We start from the raw sequence: 18,923 nt of genomic DNA on the forward strand, positions 1-18,923 counted from the left end.
TTCGTAAAAGACCAAGTCCATATTCTGGACGTGAGTGAGTGCAAGAACAGCTCAAATAAGCAAAGAGAAACAAAGGTCCATCATTACTTTAAAACATGAAGATCAGTCAATGTGGACCGCATTGACTTTCAATGTAGCAACTGCTTGCAACTACAGGAGCCAAGTAGCTACTCTTAGCAAGCAAGTAGCAAACCTACATAAGCTACTGGGAAACTCACACCCACCTACTTTTCTTTTTCTTCCACCCCAGTAGCCGGACGCCGCTCTGATCTGGTGGAAGTTTCGCCGCCGTGTCGGCTCTCCACAGCCGACTGGCCGGTGCTAGGCAGGGTTCCTTCCCTTTACTGGAGAATGGAGCTGATCTCAACCCAACCAATCAGCCATGGAGCTATGTCACTCACCGTGGAAGTCGAAAAAAGGCGTCCTCTGGCAACGGGGGTCTCCATGGAGATGTTCAGCCCGGAACTGACACAGACCAGAAACAGCTTTGCCGCCCTGGATCCAGAGGTTCCGGCGCCTTCGTCCGTGGTGGCTTCCCAATCAAGATTGGATCCGGAGGTACCTGCGTCTTCGTCCACGGCTCTGTCTCCCTCTCCGGTGGCTTCTACCTCGGGTTCAGATCCTCGGAGCTCCCAGCCTCACCAGACCATGAGGCTGCCAGAGAGACCGGCCCATTCAACATGACCAGCTATCATCATAGGCAGCTCCATGGTGAGAAACATCTTGGTCCCCAAGGCAAAAACCCTGTGCTACCGAGGAGCACGCATATAGAACATAATAAGGCTGCTTCCGACTGTTCTATCACAGATGCCAGGAGCTGACACTGTCGTTGTCCATGTGGGGTCAAGCGACATCAGGAGGGCTAACATTTGAAAATGGATTTTAAAGAACTGATTTTAGCATTAAAAGACTCAAAAAAACAGCCAATAATTTCAGGTCCAGTACCATCGTTGGGCCGCAGGTGTGAAAGATTCAGCAGATTGCTGGCATTACACATCTGGCTAAAATATTACTGTAGCTCTGCTGGAGTCACTTTTATTGATAACTTTGACACCTTCTGGAAACAGAAGATACTCTACAGGAATGATGGAGTCCATCCAAATCATCTTGGCTCCTGGACTCTGTCCATGCGTTTCAAGGCTGCATTGAAACAATGACTGGTAAATGATCCAAGACCAGCTCAGTTAATCCCTACCATTGTGACAATGAGTCATCATAAACCTGCATCAAATGTACATGATCTTAGGGGCATTGGCAAACACAATGTAAGTAATTTAATTTATCTACCCCTAATTGCACCATGTTATTTACATTGGAGCTGATGGTGCAGGGTGAGCTGCATAAAGTAGTCCTCCTACTATTGCACATCGCCTCAGTGCTAACAGTGTAACTCTGATTTATAGGCTCATGATTACTGCTTACAATAGTTGTAGGATAAACAGATGTACTGTCTACCTCTGATAAGCTTCCCAGTAAAGCATTAAAAACAATCAAGCAACCCAGAAAAGTGCTAAAAATAGCCCATATTAACATATGTAGACTAAGAATGTAGGCAATAACTTGTAGGCAATAACTTGCTTGTAACAGATGACATTCATATTCTGACTGTCTCTGGAACTCACTTAGATAATACATTTGATAATACAGTTGTAGCGATACATGGTTATAACATCTACCGAAAAGACAGAAATGCCAACGGAGGCGGTGTTGCGGTCTATATTTAGAACCACATTCCTGTAAAGCTTAGAGACAATCTAATGTTAAATACTGTTGAAGTAATATGGCTACAGGTTCATCTGCCTCACCTAAAGCCCATTCTTGTGGAAAGCTGCTATAGACCACCAAGCGCTAACAGTCATTATCTGGATAATATGTGTGAAATGCTTGATAATGGTTGCGATATCAACAGAGAAATATATTTTCTGGGTGATTTAAATATTGACTGGCTATCATCAAGCTGCCCACTCAGGAAACAACTTCAAACTGTAACCAGTGCCTGCAACCTGGATCAGGTTGTCAGTCAACCTACCAGGGTAGTTACAAACAGCAGAGGAATTAAATAATCAACATGTATTGATCACATTTTTACTAACGCTGCAGATATTTGCTTTAAAGCAGTAAAAATATCCATAGGATGTAGTGATCACAAAATAATAACCATATCTAGGAAAACCAAAGTTCCAAAGGCTGGGCCTAATATAGTGTAAAATACATTTTGTAGTGATTCATATGTTGATGATGTAAAGAATATTTGCTGGTCTGTGGTGTGTAATGAGGAGCAACCACTTGACGCATTTATGATACGACTTATTCCGGTTATTAATAAGCACGCACCCATTAAGAAAATGACTGTAAAAACTGTTAAATCCCCTTGGACTGATGATGCCACAAGAGGTCTCTTCACAGTCCCCAAGTCCAGAACAGACTATGGGAGGCACACAGTAGTACATAGAGCCATGACTACATGGAACTCTATTCCACATCAAGTAACTGACACAAGCAGTAAAATTAGATTTGAAAAAACAGATTAAAAAACACCTTATGGAACAGCGGGGACTGTGAAGCAACACAAACATTGGCACGTACACATGCATAGCATTGAAATACAGTATATGAGTCTAACACCCTAAATACATTTGTTGCACAATTAAATATACATGTCATTATGCACAATTTATCAAACTTTCAGAATAGGAACCAAATGAACTTCACCTTACTGAGCTCAGGACCTAGTCAATACAATCACAGAAAACCTTTATAATGTCACGTCAATGAAAGTTAACCAAATCAATAATGTGCTAGTTAGGCTGTAATCGTTTTGCTGCAGGCTACACACATTATCATGATGAAACTGTGTGAAATGATATCCAATGTTATGTAAGCTAGTTGGACAGAAAATGGAATATTGTCGCCCTATGTCTAATAGCATAGCAAGCAACATAGTAACATAGGCTTACAAACATAAGGGTTATACTAGCCTATTTCATTACATGCATAATATTATATTCCAAGACATGACATAGTTGCATACCTTTATCTTTTGCTTGTTTCTCCTCTTCTTCTTTCCTCTTTTTCCTAAACTGGGAACGTGATGGCGTAGACCTTTTCTTATCCATGTGTGTTGATTTGGCATCAATACATTACCCATCCCCCAACACTGTCAACCAAGAGTCAAGACTAAACCAATTCACCTTGGTGCTGTGCAGACTGGTTTTATACTATTCTTAACGATTTCGCACAAACCAGAAAAAATGCAACAATTTGTTTGTGATACTATATATTCACAGTATTATGAATGATTTGTGGTTTGTTTGGTAGCATTTCGTAGTGTGACTGATTTGACTAAATGCATTAGTATTGTACAAAGTTAGAGGTGCCCTATTTGATAGATTCCCCCGCTCCCCCTACCTCGGGTTTCCAGTGGGGAGACCTGAGGTCAAACTACCCCCGCCCCCCTCTCCATCATGTACTTCTGAGTGGGAGATCTTCCCAGGCAATAGCCTGACTAGCTCACAAACTAGAATCAGGGCACCTACTCCGACAAGGTTAATTGACCCACAGTCACACATGGTGACATGATATCATTGACATGACGTGCAAATGAGTGACAGAAAACCGGTCGCGCAAATGTCACCATTACGAATTTTTTGGTGTGGGCGCCCCGTGCCGCCCCCGCCGAGAAGCCGACCTGGGCGGTTGCCCATGTCACCCATACCTAAATCCGCCGCTGCCTTGTGTGCTGCCATAGAGTTACATGAGAAGTGCCCATCTAAAAAGGCTCAAGGTCATTGGCCACAGATAAAATGACGTGAAATCACGTTACAAATCAAATCAAATCAAATTGTATTTGTCACATACACGTGTTTAGCAGATGTTATTGCGGGTGTAGCGAAATGCTTGTGTTTCTAGCTCCAACAGTGCAGTAATATCTAACAATACAATAAAGTAAAGTAAAGGAATGGAATTAAGAATATATAAATATTTGGACGAGCAATGTCAGAGCGGCATAGACTAAGATACAGTAGAATAGGACAGAATACAGTATATACATATGAGATGAGTAATGCAAAATATGTAAGCAATATTAATGTGACTAGTGTTCCGATTATTAAAGTGGCCAGTGATTTCAAGTCTATGTATATAGGGCAGCAGCCTCTAATATACTAGTGATGGCTATTTAACAGTCTGATGGCCTTGAGATAGAAGCTGTTTTTCAGTCTCTCGGTCCCAGCTTTGATGCACCTGTACTGACCTTACCTTCTGGATGATAGCGGGGTGAACAGGCAGTGGCTCGGTTGGTTGTTGTCCTTGATGATCTTATATCTTATATATATACACTGCTCAAAAAAATAAAGGGAACACTTAAACAACACAATGTAACTCCAAGTCAATCACACTTCACACTTCTGTGAAATCAAACTGTCCACTTAGGAAGCAACACTGATTGACAATACATTTCACATGCTGTTGTGCAAATGGAATAGACAAAAGGTGGAAATGATAGGCAATTAGCAAGACACCCCCAATAAAGGAGTGGTTCTGCAGGTGGTGACCACAGACCACTTCTCAGTTCCTATGCTTCCTGGCTGATGTTTTGGTCACTTTTGAATGCTGGCGGTGCTTTCACTCTAGTGGTAGCATGAGACGGAGTCTACAACCCACACAAGTGGCTCAGGTAGTGCAGCTCATCCAGGATGGCACATCAATGCGAGCTGTGGCAAGAAGGTTTGCTGTGTCTGTCAGCGTAGTGTCCAGAGCATGGAGGCGCTACCAGGAGACAGGCCAGTACATCAGGAGACGTGGAGGAGGCCGTAGGAGGGCAACAACCCAGCAGCAGGACCGCTACCGCCGCCTTTGTGCAAGGAGGAGCAGGTGGAGCACTGCCAGAGCCCTGCAAAATGACCTCCAGCAGGCCACAAATGTGCATGTGTCTGCTCAAACAGTCAGAAACAGACTCCATGAGGGTGGTATGAGGGCCCGACGTCCACAGGTGGGGGTTGTGCTTACAGCCCAACACCGTGCAGGATGTTTGGCATTTGCCAGAGAACACCAAGATTGGCAAATTCGCCACTGGCGCCCTGTGCTCTTCACAGATTAAAGCAGGTTCACACTGAGCACATGACCACATGTGACAGACGTGACAGAGTCTGGAGATGCCGTGGAGAAAGTTCTGCTGCCTGCAACATCCTCCAGCATGACCGGTTTGGCGGTGGGTCAGTCATGGTGTGGGGTGGCATTTCTTTGAGGGGCCGCACAGCCCTCCATGTGCTCGCCAGAGGTAGCCTGACTGCCATTAGGTACCGAGATGAGATCCTCAGACCCCTTGTGAGACCATATGCTGGTGCGGTTGGCCCTGGGTTCCTCCTAATGCAAGACAATGCTAGACCTCATGTGGCTGGAGTGTGTCAGCAGTTCCTGCAAGAGGAAGGCATGGATGCTATGGACTGGCCCGCCCGTTCCCCAGACCTGAATCCAATTGAGCACATCTGGGACATCATGTCTCGCTCCATCCACCAACGCCACGTTGCACCACAGACTGTCCAGGAGTTGGCGGATGCTTTAGTCCAGGTCTGGGAGGAGATCCCTCAGGAGACCATCCGCCACCTCATCAGGAGCATGCCCAGGCGTTATAGGGAGGTCATACAGGCACGTGGAGGCCACACACACTACTGAGCCTCATTTTGACTTGTTTTAAGGACATTACATCGAAGTTGGATCAGCCTGTAATGTGGTTTTCCACTTTAATTTTGAGTGTGACTCCAAATCCAGACCTCCATGGGTTGATAAATTTGATTTCCATTGATCATTTTTGTGTGATTTTGTTGTCAGCACATTCAACTATGTAAAGAAAAAAGTATTTAATAAGAATATTTCATTCATTCAGATCTAGGATGTGTTATTTTAGTGTTCCCTTTATTTTTTTGAGCAGTGTATATTGGGGCTGCAGGTAGCCTAGTGGTTAGAGAGTTGAGCCAGTTACCAAAAGGTTGTGGGATCGAATCTCCGAGCTGACAAGGTAAAAATCTGTCGTTAACCTACTGATCCCCGGTGGGCCGTCATTGTAAATAAGAAGTTCTTCTTAACTGACTTGCCTAGTTAAATAAAGGTTAAATAAAATAATAATTAAATATCTACCGTAGCTTTGATTGGACTGGTCGTGTCAACATCATACTTTCAAAATAAATCTTAGCTATTAAGCTAGTCATTATCATGAATCACGTCGACAATCTACCAGCAAATCCTTTTCTTTTCAATCCTTGTCATATGAATAGAAATTATAGATAAAACGTATCAGTGCTCATCGGTTATTTGACATCAACATTACACAACAAGTTGGAATTTGCAAATTCAACAATGAGTGGTTTGGAAAGAATCAGTGGCTAACTGCAAGCATTGCAAAGGAACCACTAGCCTGCTAATCAGTGGAGTGGGTGTGTGGTCCATGTCTGGGTTTAAGGGTCTCTTTCCCAAGCTTAAAGGGATAAATATTCACATGCCATGGGTCAGAAAAGGTTGAATACATTGGCCATGCTGTCAAACCAGCATGGCTTCTGCCGCGTTCAAAACAACGGGATAACTCGGAACTGGGGAAAAAAACGAGCTCAGACTGGAAAAATATGTTTTGAATGGTCATCCAACTCGGAATTCCAAGTCGGGAACTCTGGCCTCTTTCTAGAGCTCCGACCTGAAGATCACTGACATCATGATTCAACCTTCTTTTTTTCCGAGTTCCCAGTTGTCTTGAAAGCACCATAAATCCAGAGAATGCCAGAATTTGATGACAAAGTTTGATGACAAAATATCCCCACAAGAAGGACCTTCCGCACTACCTTCCTGTTCAAGTGATCACAGCACTTGAGTACAGAGCACAGTGAGCACAGAGTCAAAAAATGTATTGTATGCTGCTGCATAAATGATGTATTATGCCAGGGAGATATGTATACTGTAGTTAAGAAAGTAATACTAAGTGTATGTTGTGTTGTAAGCTGTTACTACCCTAATAAGTTGGTCCCCTTTCCCTCATAATTTAGCCTACTGTTCTGACTTGGTGGTGCACATGTAGCCTATAGCTTTTAGAGAAATGTAAACATTGAATATTGTAAGAGCTTTCATTGTCTGCTTATATGCTCCCTTTATTTATCCTACGGTAATGACTTGGTGTACAGGGAGAATACTGTAAGAATGGCCCATGTTCTGAATTCTGTCGCTGTACATTTCAAAAGTGCAAATAGTTATATTGACTACGTCCGTCCTAGCTCGCTCATTAGTGTCTTATTGAAAATTACAGATCGCCTCTTATCCGCTCGTCGTCCCCGTATGCCATAGCTTGTACATATCAATTGTCAGGAGAAACCACATTTGTTTAAGCAACTCAGCCATATCAACTATGTTTTAAAAAAAGGCAGTATATGAGGCTGAATGAACTGTTTTGCTGGCAGACAAGGCTCTGCTGATAGCCAGGTGTAGCAGTGGTCAGGATTCACTCCATGGTGCTGAAAAGAAAGCTCTGCTGTTGGGACAGCTTTATGTAGGTTTGTGGGCACCGTTATAGTGCAATTAATGTATTGTTTAGTGTTGTGTAGTGTAGTGTAGTGGATTTGCTGGCATGCATCTAAAACATTTGTTTTGAGTTTCCCACCAAGGTTTACATGCTGAAATCGCCACTGGTGGTATACAGTTGAAGTCGGAAATTTACATACACTTTGGTTGGAGTCATTAAAACTCGTTTTTCAACCACTCCACAAATGTCTTGTTAACAAACTATAGTTTTGGCAAGTCGGTTAGGACATATACTTTGTGCATGACACAAGTAATTTTTCCAACAATTGTTTACAGACAGATTGTTTCACTTATAAGTCACTGTATCACAATTCCAGTGGGTCAGAAGTTTACATACACTAACTTGACTGTGCCTTTAAACAGCTTAGACAATTCCAGAAAATGATGTTATGGCTTTAGAAGCTTCTGACAGGCTAATTGACATTATTAGTCAATTGGAGGTGTACCTGTGGATGTATTTCAAGGCCTACCTTCAAACTCAGTGCCTCTTTGCTTGACATCATGGGAAAATCTAAAGAAATCAGCCAAGACCTCAGAAAAAAATTTGTTGACCTCCACAAGTCTGGTTCATCCTTGGGAGCAATTTCCAAATGCCTGAAGGTTCCACATTCATCTGTACAAACAATAGTACGCAAGTATAAACACCATGGGAGGTTTGCAAGCTGAAGAACACCATCCCAACCACCATTCCACCATCAGAAACCAAGCACGGGGGTGGAAACATCATGTTGTGGGGGTGCTTTGCTGCAGGAGGGACTGGTGCACTTCACAAAATAGATGGCATCATGAGGAGGAAAATGATGTGGATATATTGAAGCAACATCTCAAGACATCAGTCAGGAAGTTAAAGCTTGGTCCCAAATGAGGTCTTCCAAATGGACAATGACCCCAAGCATACTTCCAAAGTTGTGGCAAAATGGCTTAAGGACAACAAAGTCAAGGTATTGGAGTGGCCATCACAAAGCCCTGACCTCAATCCCATAGAAGATTTGTGGGCAGAACTGAAAAAGCATGTGCGAGCAAGGAGGCCTACAAACCTGACTCAGTTACACCAGCTCTGTCAGGAGGAATGGGCCAAAATTCACCCAATGTATTGTGGGAAGCTTGTTGAAGGCTACCCAAAACATTTGACCCAAGTTTAACAATTTAAAGGCAATGATACCAAATACTAATTGAGTGTATGTAAACTTCTGACCGACTGGGAATGTGATGAAAGAAATAAAAGCTGAAATAAATCATTCTCTCTACTATTATTCTGACATTTCACTTTCTTAAAATAAAGAGGTGATCTTAACTGGCCCAAGACAGGGAATTTTTACTAGGATTAAACGTCAGGAATTGTGAAAAACTGAGTTTAAAAATGTATTTGGCTAAGGTGTATGTAAACTTCCGACTTCAACTGTATGACCAGCATACTGTACCACGGCTAAGGGCTGTATCCAGGCACTCCGGTTTGCGTTGTGCATAAGAACAGCCCTTAGCCGTGGCGTATTGGCCATATACCAAAACCCCTCTGGCCTTATTGCTTAAGTGTAGTTCAACCTGTTTAGAAATAGGATATTGTAATAGTAATTAGGCTACGGAAATAAGTATTACATCTAGATTGAAGTGGTGGTTGAATAAAAGGCTAATTAGGCTTCCTGATAATTACATAACATAATTACATCATTACATCATTATATCATTACAAACAGCAACAACTATTTGGTTGTTTTATGATTAATTTAAAATTGCACCACCTGCAAGACAGGTTTTTTCTGGTTAACACAGAACATATTACAAAATATTTCTTGCTTTGCAAACACAACAGTGGTCAAATATGTTTTTCTGAATGTGACAACACTTGTGACTCCATGGATTACATGTTTGACTCCACGGATTACATTTGTGACTCCACTGATTACATTTGTGACTCCACGGATTACATTTGTGACTCCACGGGTTACATGTGTGACTCCACGGATTACATTTGTGACTCCATGTGTGTTAGAATTAGGGGTGTTTGACACCTGACAATGTTAACTTTATCCCATTAGCACTAACTCCATCATCACTGTTGATTTATTTGCTGGCTCCTCTGTGTACAGGCAGTTAGTTATTGCATCTGTTCCTCTCTATGGGGGTGACGAGGGAAATGTGTGTGAGATGGGATGGGGGTGTTTCAGCCAAAAGGAATTCTGGCAGAAGATGTTTTTGTTCTGTTCCTTGAAGGCCAAATCAGGTTACGTACTAAAATAATGTCATTAACTACAACTTCATGCAACCAAACCTGAGTCCCAAATGACATGATATTACCTAAAATGTGCCCTAATTTTGACCAGAGCCCTATGGGTCCTGGTCATAAGTAATGCACTATATAGGGAATAGGGACACAGCCCAAGTCTCCTTTTTGGAATTCCTGCTGCAGGTCACAGTCACTTGAGAATGTGTGTATAATGATGTGAGTTACACAGATCCATTTGGCATCCAGGTCCAATACCAAGACTGTGCTGGACATCGACAATGCCAAGCTTGCTGCTGAGGACTTCAAGATGAAGTAAGGGGCTACTAACGACTATGAATCATGACACACTATTCATATAAAACATTTGTCTTTCACTCAAGGCTCTATACAACACACTCTGAGTAGAAGTTACCCTTTTAGATACAGAACCATAATCAGCCTACCCAAGCTAGATCTTATCCATAACTATTAGTGAGGAAAAGGCTAAACTGATCAATGGTCGTGTCCGAATACCCATACTAGCGTATTACATACTTAAACTGATCAATGGTCGTGTCCGAATACCCATACTAGCGTATCACATACTTAAACTGATCAATGGCTGTGTCCGAATACCCATACTAGCGTATTACATACTTAAACTGCATACTAATTTTGGCGTTTGATCTACCTGTAGTAGAATTCACTTGTCTTTTCCGACTCACGTGTTTGACAACAGATTAATTGACACGCTGTACCAAAATGAACGAGTGGTGGGAGTCGATGCATTCGCACATTAGATGAAGCATTTGGATGACTATTTTCAAATTTAATTTATTTTTCGCACACTATTTAGTACGCTAGCATGGGTGTCCAGACACTGCCCGTGTCTAGCCATCCCTACTCCATAGACAAAGCAAAAGACTACAATCTTAAAACATATTGGTAGCCTGTGTGACCTTAGCATGACCTTTGACCTTTGCCCTGCTCAGGTATGCGAAAGAGCAGGCCATGAGGATGGCAGTGGAGGCAGACATCAGTGGTCTGAGGAGGGTCCTGGGTGACATGAACCTGGGCCGCTCTGACCTGGAGATGCATTACGAGGGTCTGAAGGACGAGCTCATCATGCTCAAGAGGAACCACCAGGAGGTAACAGATTGTTCCGGGCAACAGTTATTCACAGTACAACCACACTGTATAGCACAGGGGAGCTGTTTTTCACAGTACACCCATTCAAAACCACAAAGCGTTAGCAACACAAATCTAACAAAATGTCATACCTTCATATCTTTCACTCAAGTCACGATGTCCACCAACGCCTACACGTTTTTCCCTCCCTCCTCACAGCCACGCCTACAGTATAACAGATATGTTTGTGCTAGTGAATCTGAATAGGAATGACATGCATATGTTTACTTGTTAATACTGACCTAATAGTGCAAACAGTACTAGAAAAATATATTGATTATTTGCTTAGTGTTCAGTGACGATATACAATGGGCCCTACATGTATTTCATCCCACTTACAGCAGCAAAAAACTCACTTCAGTCGGCATCCACATGACAGTTGCTAGGCGGAAGGATATCATTGGCCACTAAGGAGTACTTAGCCCGGTTTTGTATGGGGTGTTATTGGAGCAGTTAATGTTTAGTACACAAATACGACATCTACCTAACCACTGCTGATATCACACCAGGATTTCCTTTACACAGATGGATGGGTGTTTTTTTTACAGCACAGTTCCTCTCCCCCTCCTCACACTTCCTAGTATTCTTACTTTCTTCCATTAACTCACTATTACCCTTCGTGTGACTCTTACATGCACAAACTCACACATGACAGTTCATGTATGGTGCATAATGGGTACTATATTGACCAATAGGAGACATTAGATCAGTTGACAATAACTTAGTCTCTTAGGTTAAAAGTCTGTTGGTTGAAAAACATGTAATCACACGTGGTGCAGCACTGTAATAGGAAATACTCAGATCAAAAACATTGAGACCTGTTAAATCGCAGTCAAGCTACTGTTGGTTGTTATGGTTACTACCTGAGGTTACGCCCTCTGACCTTTGACCTACGGGAGATTGCCCTGGTGAAGACCCACGTGGGCAGCCAGGTGAATGTATCAGTGGATGCTGCCCCATCCCAGGACCTGAACGCAGCGATGACCGAGATTAGGAAGCACTACGAGTCTGTGGTCATCAATAACCGCAAAGAGCTGGAAGCCTGCTACCAGAGCAAGGTGAGCTGAATGACCAATATATCTTTACTATATGTAGTCATTTATCTAAAAGAGTTATTCTCTAAAGGTTGTTTTTCTTCATAAGAATAATGCAATTCAGCTTTAGCCTGTCAGCTGCCCTAAAAAAAACGTGCATAAAAATAAAAAATGTTACATTTGAAGTGTCAATTAAAAAACATGTTTAAAGCATGAAGAAAGTATATTCTCTGTATAGGATGAGGTTAATGCTCTATTGAAGCATGGGAATCAATTTAGAGACTGAATGAGTTGGCTCTGAGGTAAACTGTGTTGACTAATGCTGTTTTTTTTTACCTGTATAGCTGGTCATAGTGGAGATTGAAGTCGTGACAAACAATGAGCAGCTGGTGAGCTGCCTCACAGAGTCCGAAGGACACACACACACACACACACACACACACACACACACACACACACACACACACACACACACACACACACACACACACACACACACACACACACACACACACACGCGCGCGCGCGCACGCTTGCGCCATACTGGAATTGGAAGTGAAAACCCAGGCATGGATGATAGCATGTATGCCAGGTCTCTCTCTGCATGTCGTTATTCTGACAGCCATAAATACCTTACTGACATTTTGAACTTGGCAACATGCCCACCTCATGTCTGGACTTGACCAAACATTTTTCTGAGTGTGTAGTCTATTGGAGCACCAGATTCACAACCTCTCACACACTTGTGTGCAACAGAGTTATACAATAATCGCATATTATCCATGTGTGTCGTGCATTGGAGAGGGCACCCACTCTATCCCCCGGGAACAGAAGCAAAACTTGTGCAACAGTGTCACATACTGTGGTAGCATATCATTGGACAAGGCACCAGTATACTAACTAGTCCGTTCCAGGGAGAAGTTTTCCCTAAGTAAAGATCTAGGATCAGCTTCCCCTCCCCCAATCCTAAACTTAACCATTAGTGGAGAGAAATGCAAAAATAACCCAAGATATGTGTCTTGGTGCTACTTCACTCTTCACCCACTCATCCCCTCCACTCCCTCCTCCCCAGATAGAAATCGTCCCTGGAGGGCACCCTGGCAGACACCCAGAAGCGCTACTCTGCTCAGCTGGCAGGGCTCCAGAGCATGGTGACTAGCCTGGAGCTCCAGCTCTCCCAGCTCCACGCCAACATCGCACACAACAAGCAGGAGTACGACATGTTGCTGAACCTCAAGACCCGCCTGGAGCTGGAGATTGCAGAGTACAGGAGGCTGCTGCACGGAGAGGACGACAGCTCCACCCAAGGTAAGCCATTGTATACAGCGGCCTTTGATACATAGGCCTTTGTAGTCTTCTTGCCAAATGCATCATCATGAGACTGAGTCTTGCTTGATTTTAAGCTGAAAGCAAAATACTGTATTTTCAAAACTTGAAAGTTGACAATTATTTTAGACTATCAAAAGTGGACTAATGAAGAAGATATGAATAAACAAAAATGATTATAAAAGTATGCTTTAAAGTGCTCAGTATGAATGTTGCAATGATAATTACTCCATGACCATTTTTGACTCCACAGTGGTTACCAAGACGATCACCGTGACCCAGACCATTGTGGATGGAAAGGTGATGGTTCTGTTAACAGAACCATCAATAAAGATTATGTGGTTGAGTGAGAATGGGCTGTTTGGTTTCACTTGTTTCAGAGATATTAATGCTTTATAATAGACTGACTATATGAATCTGTGAGTATGGATGTCATAGCACATACATTTTGTGTTCTCATTTCATATGACTTGATTTCAATTTGACATCTTTCCACCAAAACATGGTGTCCAGCACTAGAGTTGACTACACAAACACTCTCCATACAGTATATAACTCTGAATCTAATGCTTGAATAACTGAGAGTTGATTAATAGAGATAGAATGATGTAATTTTGCCGACAGCCAGTGTGACGGCCCTCCCACTCTGTCTGCCGAATTCTTTCTCTTTGCTCTTGTTTTCCTTGGTGGGATGTCGGGGGGCGGAGCCGGGAGGGTCGTCAGCGAGGTGGGACGCACCTGGGCTCGGGTGTGTCCCGGGGATAAGTACACCTTTTCCCCATTCATTGAGGAGACTCTCTCCACGCAGACGCACTGTTATTTTTGGTTGTGGCATTTTGTGGTTTGTTTGTTTTGTCACCTCTCAACATCCCTCATTTTCCCCATCTATGCATGCAACCACTCACTTACACTACTGAATACTGACTACACACACCATTGTTACTTGTATATAGTTTTAGTTAATACATATTTAGTTAATAAATATATTTTTGTTATTCCTTATCTCCCCGTTGTCTCCCTCTGTCACGACTTCCACCGAAGGTGGTTCCTCTCCCTGTTCGGGGGTGCTCGGTTGTCGGCGTCACCGGCCTACTAGCCATCACCGATCCATGTTTCCACCCTCTTTGTAACTGGCTACGAGCCGGTTCGTGACACTAGCAATCAGACTTCTTCTATTCACATTTCTATATTGCCAAGTATTAAACTCAATTCAGCAGAAGTGAATGTCATAAATTACACTATTCAAGATCGTTCTGACACATATGCTTTCTCAAGACCATAGAACTGGCCTCATGTGCAAAAGATGACAACCTATATGATAGTCAGATGTATAGGAGCATGCCAGATCAGATACATCAAGTTAAAAGACACAGAAAACAGAATGATGGTGTCAGCAAGTCAGAGCATCTTTATTGTATTCACAATGGGGTCTGTTGTTGGTGTCCCATCCAGATGTAGTAGAATATGTTGTTCTGGAGGTGTTTACCATAGAAATAGAATTACCAGAAAATAAATCAATGTACCATGATGGGTGTCTGAGGGGCTTTAGCCATTCTAGAAAGAATAGGAGAATGGTATGCACATCTTTAACTACAGTTAACCGAAGCTGGCCTAAACAAATAATACAGATAAGGAAAATAGGGATTTTTCATCTTATGAAGACACTGTATAAGTTGAAACATTGAATTTTAGGTTGCATGAATAAAGCACTGGGGAGCAGCAATATTCCATGTGATGGCCTCTCATTTCCTATACCCAGTCTAGCAATTATATTTCTATGTGGTTAACCTGTTGCTTAATGCAGTGCTTGCAGTGTGTGTGGGACCTTAAGAGGTGTGTTTGGTTTCACTTGAGGAGACAATCTGGCCGTCCACCAATTCATCTGTGACGATCACCACCTTGCGTGTGGTGGAGGTGGAGGAGCTGGGGCCAGAGCTGGATGAGCTGAGGCCGGAGCTTAGGCCGGAGCTGACGCCGGAGCTAGAGGAGCTGATGTGGGAGCTGGAGGAGCTGTGGCCAGATTTTGAGGAGCTGTGAACAAGGCTGTTAGGAAGGGAAACCAATGGTTAGCATAGTTAGCATCTATGATCTATAATCATAATATCTATTAAAGGTCACATAGCTGTAGATTCATGTCAAAAGTAACCATGGCTCAAACGAAGGTCAACTTCAAATGAACATTGTTTTTAAAATCAAATGTTGAGGGAGACATCCAATCGCTTCTTGCCTTACCCGCTAGCCTCTCCGTCCAGCAGCCTCCTGTACTCAGCGATCTCCATCTCCAGGCGTGTCTTGATGTCCAGCAGCATCTTGTACTCCTGGCCCTGGCGTTCCATGTCGCTGCGGAGAGACATTAGCTGCTCTTCCAGACTGGTCACTTGGTTCTGGAGGCGTCCCAGCTGCATGGAGTAACGGCCTTCCGTCTCCGCCAGCGTGTTCTCCAGGGAGCCGTTCTATTGGCCGGGAGAGACAGAGATGAAGGGTCAAAAAACTGTGGGAGTAGGTTTGGAATTTGGAATGTTTACTATTATACTGAAAAAGTTAGCTCTAGTGATTGAATGTGAAGGCAGGTAGAGGTTAGCTATAGTAATGTAGAGGTGCCTGGCTACAACAACTTGAGGGATAGTGTTAGAGTCCAAGTGAAAGTGTGATACTTGAGGGATGGTAGAGAATAATGAAAGAGTCAAATGTTGATTATTGATAAAAGTTGCAGAAAGTTGTTTAAGTAATGTGCCCTAAACTGTGGTTCTTGGTCAGATGTTTGTAATTAGAGCTCACCATGCTGAGCTGTGACTGCAGTTCAATTTCCAGGCCCTGCAGTGTGCGACGGATCTCCGAGATCTCTGACTTGGAGGTCTGGAGAACCTCTGTGCTGGACGCCACCTCCTTGTTCAACGTCTCTGTCTGTAAAACACAATATGTGGTCAATCGTCACAGAAACAAACCAACATTTCAGCTCATGATAGAATGTCACAATGTTACCAACTAGAAGTAAAGGAACATCTACACCATGAACATAGTTTAGGGGTTCTAGAGGTTCTACCTTGGTCTGGAACCAGGACTCCAGGTCACGCTGGTTCTTGGCACTAACGGCCTCATACTGCTCACGAATCTCAGCCATGACTCTGGTCAGGTCCTCCTGTGGTGCTGCGTCCACTTCCACGTTGATTTGTCCAGTCATCTGCGTCCTCATGGCAAGCAGCTCCTGTGGAGAAACACATAGGGGTGAGTTTAAAGGATTAAGAAGGGACTAACCTCTGCCTGATGGTAACAACTTGACCTGCCCTCTGTCTTCATTATAGATTTGAACACCATTGCTTGATACAGATGTGCTTGAAAGCCAGCAATGGTGTTCTAGTGAAGACCCATAGCAGGTTGACATGGTCAATAGATGTAATACATTAAGGGACTGTATGGATATGTTCCATCAGCCCACACCCACCTCCTCATGGTTCTTCTTGAGATAGATGAGCTCCTCCTTCAGCCCCTCGATCTGCATCTCCAGGTCAGATCTGGCCATGGTCATCTCGTCCAGCATCCTCTTCAGCCCGGCGATGTCAGCCTCCACTGACTGACGCATGGCCAGCTCGTTCTCATACCTGAGAGATAGAGAGAGCTTAGGTCAAAGAACTGCCTGAATGTGTTCCTCTGTGAGAATAGCAGGGGGGTTATAGATTCTAGTATTCCATTAAGTTTTAGGAATATATCAGAAAGTAACACTTCTGATATGTCTGTTGGGAGGGTGTGGTTATGGTGGAGGTGAAGGGTAATGTCATTTGGTTTCTATTTTTGTAGATTCAACACAAAATGTAATAAAAAACAGTATGAGGGTTTTTACAGATTTGGGGTTATTCCATGTGGTTAATGTAATGCACCAGCAGTGTACTGTATCTGTGGATGGTGTTGGGTGTACTTACTTGTTTCTGAAGTCGTCTGCAGCGAGCTTTGAGTTGTCGATGCTGAGATAGATGCTTCCGTTCAAGCAGGTGGCAGCCTGGATCTGAGAGGTGGAGGATGGCAAAACATTTCAGGATGGGGTATGCATGAAATTTCCCACAAATGCAGTACACACAAACAGTGATACCACACTGTAATCTCTGAGTTCTGAGTTTCAGCTGCACTGTAAATTATAGCTCATAGAAGCATTACAGGGAACCTATTGTCGTTTTGATCGTAAAGCATGGCACAAAGAAACAAATCGCACCTTTCGCAATCGCCTAGGGGCTCTTAAGAGAGAGGAAGGAATAGCTTCAATGATCTGCTTTATTTTCAATGATGCAAGGAAAAATATGCATACTGTCGTTGCATCTATCTTTGGTGCAATATCTTGGTTGAATCAATTCATTTTGCATTGTCCAATATTCATTGTCATAACGTTCATCATTGAGTGCTTTTGCCATCTAGGAGACATGTCACGTACCTTGTCCTGCAGGTCGGCGATAGTAGTGTGGAAGCCAGAGTAGTCGCGAGCGCTGGGGTATGTCTTGCGCTCCAGGAACTGACGGATCTTCAGCTCCAGCTCGCCGTTGGCCGCCTCCAGAGAGCACACCTTCTCCAAGTAGGTGGACAGGCGGTCGTTCAGGTTCTGCATTGTGGCCTTCTCATTGACCGACACATTAATGTCAGCTCCACCGCCGCCACCCCCACCCCCACCCATGCCAAAACCATAACTGCCACCGCCGCCGCCCCCTCCCATGCCAAAACTAAAACCGCCACCGCCGCCGCCCCCTCCCATTCTGAAACCATATCCGCCACCACCACTACCACCACCACCTCCGCCGCCGGAACCAAACGAGGAGCTAGAGATGCGCACCCCGGAGCCTCCTGCACCTCCATACACACTGCCGGCCCTCATGGCAGTGACGCGGCCTCCTCCACCTCCACCACCACCCATCGAGGAGAAGCGGGAGGAGCCCATACCCATTCCACCTCCACCTACAGACCTCATGGACATGGTGCCACCTCCGCCTCCACCGCCGCTGCTGCTGTAGGACATGCTAGATCTGGAGAAGGACATGGCTGCTGAGAGGGAGTCTGCCTGCCTGGGATGAGGAGAGATAATGTGGTGCACTGCCCAGCCACTGTTCCCTTTTTATGCTGCACAGGGCAGAATGAGGGAGGGAGGGTGGGAGTAGGACATGGGTGGAAGAGGCAGAAGGTAGGAATACAGGTAAGCATTATCTCATGTCGGGCAGGGCAGGACTCCTCCACCCACTTTGACACCCTGCGGGCAGACACTAGGATGCAGAAGGAGATGGAGGAGGATAGATAGATATGTGCTTTATGTGTGGATATTGAAAATATACTATTGCTGTGCAACTCCACCCTTCACCTTCTTGCTCTATATATGGTGTCTGCCTGCACAAACATATAAAAGTTCACACCCTGTAAACAGATGGAATTCCTCTCTCATAATAGTGTCTGGTTGAAAGCATAGACAAGCCTGCTTCTATTAGCCCCAGGTTGGTCAATCAATCAGTCAACACACACAGTTTAACTTTGACAGGTGAGCTTCTCCGTGTTTCCTGGTAATATAGATTGACACACAGAATGGCTATTTACCTGTAGCTGTTATGTTACTAAGACAACACGTTGCAAAGAAACTTCACGGT

The 18,923-nt window shown here is 43.8% G+C and overlaps 2 protein-coding genes across 2 annotated transcripts; one reads left to right on the top strand and one right to left on the bottom strand.

Moving 5' to 3' along the window:
- Nucleotides 1-390: 390 nt before the first annotated feature.
- Nucleotides 391-14,407, top strand: LOC120022811 (keratin, type I cytoskeletal 13-like). The gene is made up of 7 exons (XM_038966815.1): nucleotides 391-656; nucleotides 10,031-10,096; nucleotides 10,756-10,912; nucleotides 11,851-12,015; nucleotides 13,062-13,293; nucleotides 13,565-13,622; nucleotides 14,353-14,407. The coding sequence occupies exons 1-7, from the start codon at nucleotides 391-393 to the stop codon at nucleotides 14,405-14,407; spliced, it is 999 nt and encodes a 332-aa protein (XP_038822743.1).
- Nucleotides 14,408-15,137: 730 nt separating this feature from the next.
- Nucleotides 15,138-18,328, bottom strand: LOC120027508 (keratin, type I cytoskeletal 13-like). The gene is made up of 7 exons (XM_038972473.1): nucleotides 17,732-18,328; nucleotides 17,229-17,311; nucleotides 16,754-16,910; nucleotides 16,355-16,516; nucleotides 16,090-16,215; nucleotides 15,544-15,764; nucleotides 15,138-15,354 (listed from the first exon to the last, which is right to left on the bottom strand). Exons 1-7 carry the CDS (start codon nucleotides 18,326-18,328, stop codon nucleotides 15,138-15,140), a joined length of 1,563 nt encoding a protein of 520 aa, XP_038828401.1.
- Nucleotides 18,329-18,923: the final 595 nt, after the last annotated feature.

The sequence above is a fragment of the Salvelinus namaycush genome, chromosome 2 (assembly GCF_016432855.1).
Source record: "Salvelinus namaycush isolate Seneca chromosome 2, SaNama_1.0, whole genome shotgun sequence".
Taxonomy (NCBI): Eukaryota; Metazoa; Chordata; class Actinopteri; order Salmoniformes; family Salmonidae; genus Salvelinus; species Salvelinus namaycush.